Here is a 6,672-nt window from a genome sequence, read left to right as displayed (position 1 = left end):
AACAGTCTGAGAGGAACAGAGCTGGAAACCTCATTCTGCAGCAGAGTGTGTTTACAGAAACTCTACACAAGGTGAGTAATATGATATGAATGTGATGTTATAATGAATGAGCTCAAAGTAAACAGTGAAGAGATCAAATATAAATGTGTTCTGATGATAATGTGAAAGTATCTGCTGTCATGAATGTTTGAGACATCATGTGATCAATGAACTGTCAGTGATCAATACACACATGTTCATTTTCAAATAGATTCTCATCATGTCTGTATCTTTCATGTAAACATGTACAGTGCAACTGAGGTCTGTTTTACTTAGACTAGAGGGTTCAGTCTTTATCCTCTTTTACAGTTTAGAATGATAATGATCAGTAAAGCAGAGAGAAAGATGATAAAGAGAGGTAGACAATGAATGGGTAAGAGAGAGAGAGAGAGAGAGAGAGAGAGAGAGAGAGAGAGAGAGAGAGAGAGAGAGAGAGAGAGAGAGAGAGAGAGAGAGAGAGTAGGATAGGATAGGATAATCATCCAGGGGTACAGTAGGTTCAGGATGTTATCAGCAAAGAGTAAAAGTATAAAGTGTCACATGGTGCTGAGTCCTTCATGACTGTATTTAGAATGTAACTACTAGATTCTCATCCGCTGCGCAGGGCTTTGTGTTTGTTGGTCCCTCCGTGTCCCTCTCTCTGTGTCCGTGTCGCTGCAGCACAGAGTGGGCAGTAGAGATGGGATTTATGTGTCTTTGAAGGGAGGCGGATCGTGGGGTTCTGTTCCTTTCAAAGAGGCTTTGTGAATACTGGCTCATTTATGGCTCAGGTGTATATTATAGATACGTAGAAATAGATATAAATATGTATGTATTGATATGTCATATTGTAGATATAATTTATATGTGACTGTAAGTATGTGTTATTATGTACTATAATACAGCATATGACATTATAAGAAAAATAGATGTTATGAGGTAGAAGAAAAAAAACAACAACATGGGGGACCCCCAGGAGGTCCGCGGACCTCCTGGGAGTCTAGGGACCCCCGTGAAACATTGCGTACCCCTTGGGTTGTAAAGACGGGCTCATTTATGGCTCATGTGTATATTATATATATTTTAAGAATATATATAAATATGTATGTATTCATGTCATAATAGTATGTATATTTATATTGTAGATATAATGTTATGTTAAATATGTGTTATGTACTGTAATCCAGCATATAACATGATGATATAATAATATATTATTATGTAATAATATATAATGTAATATAATATATAAGATCATTAATACAATATTTATTATTATTTATTTAGTATAAGATGTAATATACATAATAATACAATTATTGTAATGTCTAATATTATGATATCTAACAGTTTATTGCAATAATAATTGTAATGTGTAATTTATTTATATATAATAACATATGTAGAATCTATATAAATATCCATATTCATATGTATATTATTTATGTAGATCCACTGTCTTTCTCTTGTGTAATACTATATAACATGTAGAATATATGTAAATATCCATATAATATCCATCCATCCATATGTATATTATTTATATAGATCCACAGTCTCTCTCCCTCTCTCTCTGTCGTTTTTTCATAAACCTGGTTGCTTGTTTCTTGCGCACAATCTGGTAACACAGAAAGCTGGGAGAGAATTGTGTCTGGAATTTGTGTTGGACGGATTTAATTATGGTCAGAGGAGGCAAATGTGTGTTGAGCAATGAAAAGTGGACGAATAACTGTGTGAATGAATTGCGCATGTTGTGAAATGAAGTGGCTTCAGTGAGACCACCGGAAGAGAGCGGATCTCTCAAATGTATATTAGATACATAAATATTTGTATTAAAGCACGTCCCCTGGTGGACATTTACAGTATGCTCCACTGTGTGCACCTTTCTAGTTAGGTTCCATTAAAGGATCTACACCATGAATTTAAAAATAATATTTGATATTTAATATCATATGGTGTATGTACCTCAAAACGTTTTCAAAAGGTTTGAGCCTAAATCATCACTCAGATATACTCATCCCAAGTCAATTGTCTCTGGCTTATACAGCACTTTCAGCTGCAATACCAAAACGTCCTTTTGGGCAGGGGGGGGCTACTGAGCAATTCTGTCTGGCCATCATCAATGCAATGGCAATGCAAGTGATGTCACTTGCATTGCCATTCTGAAATGGCCTGTTCAGACACGCCCATTCTGAAAATCTCTGAAATGAGAATGAATGACTGAATGTTAAAACACAAGAGACACTGGGGAGCCCAAAAAATACCCCCCCCCAAAAAAAATGAAATTCATGGTGTGGCCTTTGCAGACATTTGCTGATTGGTCAATCAGTTTTTACCGCATGCGAAAAGACGCACAAATCGAACTGGGTTCGATTGAAAAAATAAAAACGCACCGCCGCAGCCACTTGCCGCACGGCAAATTCGGAACGGTGTGCATAGAGATAGATCATGTGTTCTTTTAAAACATGATATTGTCCGTTTTTTCCGTGCGAAAAATCTCACCCTGTCTGTAAAGGCCTTAAATCCATTCCATACAGTTATTGTTATTTTATTTTTTTGTAGTGTTACTGTGGCACTGTTAGACAAAGTGATGGAGAATAATTACAAATACATTCAGTGAGTTCATTTCTGACAAGCTTGAGAAAGTAACTCCAATGAGGACAGAATAGAATAAATGTCTTGTTTATTATGACTAACATACAGTAAACCTCATATTCCAGGAGATTAAAACCCAGACTAAACTGACAGAATGTGTCAGACAACAGAGAAGAGTTGCTGACAGAAATGTGAGTGTGGTGAACTGTCCAGACTGGTCGACTACACTACACGGTGTGACTCTGTGTTCTCCTGGACCCCATGCTGTCCTGGTGACTGTTGATGTCAGGTCCAGTTTCTCTGAAGCTGACAGGAGATCAGTGGAGGAACACATGGAGCTGCTGGGGGACAGGGTCTGGAGACACACTCTGGTTCTGTTCACATGGGGATACTGGCTGGGAGAGAGACGTGTTGAGGAGTACATAGAGTCTGAAGGAGAACGTCTGAGGTGGCTCCTGGAGAAATGTGGCTTCAGGTATCATGTTCTAGATGGTGTCAAGTGGGACATTTCAGAAGTAACAGAGCTGATGGAGAAAACGGAAGACATGGTAACGTTGAACAGTGGACACTTTGGACCTTCAAGACAGAAGACACTGTTTGAAAGACTGAAAGGAAAGAAAACAGAAGAAGAATGGAAGAAGAGAGAGCAGGAGATAGTAGTGAGGATGTTGGTGTCGGAGCCAGAAGAACCAACCCTGCCAGCTGCCAGGAGAAGGAACAGCATGGATCATAGAGTTATTCCAAGTAGTGAGTATCAATAAACTGTCTGCAATATGTTGTAACTGTTCCTGTGTGTGTGTGTGTGTGTGTGTGTGTGTGTGTGTGTGTGTGTGTGTGTGTGTGCGCGCGTGCGTGCGTGCGTGCGTGCGTGCGTGCGTGCGTGCGTGCGTGCGTGCGTGCGTGCGTGCGTGCGTGCGTGCATGCGTGCGTGCATGCGTGAACTTGAAGGGAATCATTAGGCTGTCTTGAAGAGATGATGATATGTTTGATGGAAGAGGTCAAAATGACATCATGGTTCTTATGTGAGGAACAGAGACATGTAGAGATGGTGGGCGGGGCTGCAGGGTTTTCACATCCAGGTGTGTTTTATTCTCATTGTAAATGTCTTTCTGTCTGTTGTATTCTGTTGCAGTGAGTGGTGGAACACGATCTGAAGCAGGAAGTTCATACCGCTGGTCACCTGACAAGGTCTCTGATTGGCTGCTGAAGAGACATCCTGGACCAATAGCGTCCTCTTCAGGATATGACACCATGAGTGAAGTTCCCAGCCAAGCAGATACTGATGTAAGTGTACATGGGTCTTTTTCTTAATTTAGCTATTTCTATACATTTTCGGCTGTCTTTTTGGAAAATTCCAGCCCGATAGAAAATATTTAAAAATAGTTTTTGCATTTCCGTGAGGACACGGTAAACCATGGATTTGTCTGCCACGCCACATTGTGCGCCACAGTTTCTGGCTTATGACGTCATCTCCTTTAATTAATTCCTTCAGGCGTTACCTTCATTGTTTACATCAGGATTACATTATATTTCATGCAATGGTGGGCATGGACGATAATAGCGTTGGTTCTAACCCTGCAAACAGTACATTTGCTATTCCACTATATTGAGGAACAGACGTGTCAGAATGTACTATGGAGGTCACTGTATTTATAATCCAACATTCAGACGGTAACAACCAGTGTCAGGCTCTCTAAATATGTTAATGTATATTAACCTATTTCTACAGTTTCATTGAAGTGAACATGCATTTAAAGATCATAGTTTTTAGTTTTAGGTTGCATGTAATGGATTGATCCTGTAGTGCAGTGGTTCACCTGTGGGTTGAGACCCCCTGGGGGATCCCCACATGATGTTGGGGGGTTCCCCAGATGACAGTAAAGTGACAATTTGAGGACTTTTACAACCTTTTTAATACTGTAAAAAATTGCTTGTAGAACAGCTATTTTAACAGTAGGCTATTTTATCAGTAGAAACGAGTCAAACTAAATTGAATGCCTCAACTCCTACAATTCCAAGTGGTTGTCGGGGGTCCCCAGTTCAATTATGATTATTTTGGGGGTTGCCCAGTTCAAATGATTATTTTGGGGGGTCGCAGCCTGAAAAGGTTGAGAACCACTGCTGTAGTGTATACTAATGTACACTGTTCTGTTTCAGTCTGTTTACAGAGGACATGTTGGACCTTTAGACTCAACAGAAGACAGCTCTGTCAGAGACACAAGACACTTCAAGGTGGGACATGAGACAAGACAGAAGACACTGTTTGAAAGACTGACAAGAAAGAAAAACTTAGAAATAACAAAAGAAGAATGGAGGAGAAGAGAGCAGGACTTGATAGAGAGTATGTTGAAGTTTGTGGTGTCGGAGCCAGAAGAACCAACCCTGCCAGCTGTCAGGAGAAGACACAGCCTGGATCATGCAGTTATTCCAAGTAGTGAGTATCAATAAACTGTCTGCAACATATTGTAACTGTTCCTGTGTGTGTGCACGTGTGCGTGTGCATGTGCGTGTGCGTGTGCATGTGCATGTGTGTGTGTGTGTGTGTGTGTGTGTGTGTGTGTGTGTGTGTGTGTGTGTAAACCTGAAGGGAATCAGTAGGCTGCCCTGAAGAGATGATGACCTTCTGGGGTAGCAGAGGTCAAAGGTCAAAATGACATCATGGTTCATAATGTGAGGAACAGAGACATGAGATGTCTCAGAGAGATGGTAGGCAGGGCTGCAGGGGGGGGGGGGCTGCAGGGTTTTCACATCCAGGTGTGTTTTTATTGTCATTGTAAATGACTGTCTGTTGTCTTCTGTTGCAGTGAGTGGTGGAACACCATCTGAAGCAGGAAGTTCATACTACCGATCACCTGGCAGGAAGGTCTCTGATTGGCTGCTGAAGAGACTTCCTGGAACAACAGCGTCCTCTTCAGGAGTTGACACCATGAGTGAAGTTGACACCCTGACAGGTGCTGATGAGATGAGTGTGAGAGATGAAGATGTTTCATGAAATGGAGTCATAGTTGAATGGGTAGAGAGCCAGTCTGGGAAACAAAAGGTACCAGGTTTGAATCCCAGCCCCGGCAATGTGTCTAGATGTCCCTAAGCAAGACAGTTAATCCCTAACAACTTTTACTGTTTTTACATCTTGATGTAGCCGTTGATGACTAATAGTGTTGGTTACAATTGGAACATAATGTTTTATGATGTATATTAATTCCATATATTGTATATATATGTATATAATAGATAAATCAGCTTTAAGAATATACAATCTGGCCATATTAGGCTAATATTTGCATTTTTCAGTAGTCAAGGACATGTTGACAGTACACATTTAATGTCTTACTAAAATATGTGTTTACTATCTATACAGATGATTGATATACATACAGATTAAACAGGCAAATTAATAGAAGTAAAGGTGTGTCATGTCTTCATATCAAAGGGCATGAATCTTTCTAGAATAAAGGACAATCTAAGATTACATATTCACAAAATATGAAATATATTCTGTTACAGTATGGACAATTCCTGCTCTTAACACCTGCTGTATGTACAGTACATTAAACACACTCTCATAACCTGTTTACCTGTCCAAATGGCTGCCATGTAAATGCCCATCAATATCACAACATAATTTAACCTGGGAACACATCAATATAGTTTGTTTTCCCAATTTAAAGACTGAACTGGCAGATATAGCATGTCAGATTGTCACATCGATTTTCCATTGGTGTGATCAGAAATTTAAAATTTTTATAAATTACTTTAAGTCTTCCATAAAAAAAAAAATGTAACCTTCCATTTCACTAACAATAATAGACAAAATTAGGACTTTTATTGAAAAGCATTTAATTATGTAAAATTTGTATAAAACATTTACGTAAAATACAGAATAAATACAGACATTGTGAATTAAAGAACAGAACCGTATCAGAACAGTGATTTACAGACTGCACAAAATGGCTGCCAAAGACAAAAGGTCCATTTCATTCTGAACCAACGTACAAAACGTTTGAATCACAGCAGGTTATCTGACAACATTTAGATGTTTCATTTAGGTCTTAAAGGGAT

At 39.4% G+C, this 6,672-nt stretch overlaps 1 protein-coding gene across 1 annotated transcript in view; it reads left to right on the top strand.

Annotated features, from left to right (window-relative positions):
• LOC308104393 (GTPase IMAP family member 8-like) overlaps nt 1-5,769 on the top strand; it is a 10,696-nt gene extending 4,927 nt beyond the window's left edge. Inside the window, exons 3-7 of the mRNA XM_080454801.1 lie at nt 1-71; nt 2,739-3,360; nt 3,746-3,903; nt 4,771-5,047; nt 5,418-5,769. The exon at nt 1-71 is cut by the window's left edge and continues 48 nt beyond it. Of these exons, the coding sequence (XP_080310927.1) occupies nt 1-71; nt 2,739-3,360; nt 3,746-3,903; nt 4,771-5,047; nt 5,418-5,605 (1,316 nt within the window). The 3' untranslated portion in view covers nt 5,606-5,769. The remainder of the gene's footprint in view (nt 72-2,738; nt 3,361-3,745; nt 3,904-4,770; nt 5,048-5,417) is intronic.
• Nucleotides 5,770-6,672: the final 903 nt, after the last annotated feature.

The sequence above is a fragment of the Gymnoscopelus braueri genome (genome assembly GCF_963280865.1).
Source record: "Gymnoscopelus braueri genome assembly, chromosome: 17".
In the NCBI taxonomy this organism is placed as follows: Eukaryota; Metazoa; Chordata; class Actinopteri; order Myctophiformes; family Myctophidae; genus Gymnoscopelus; species Gymnoscopelus braueri.
The sequence above is the reverse complement of the archived record's forward strand: the minus strand, read 5'-3'. Positions and strand labels throughout refer to the sequence as shown.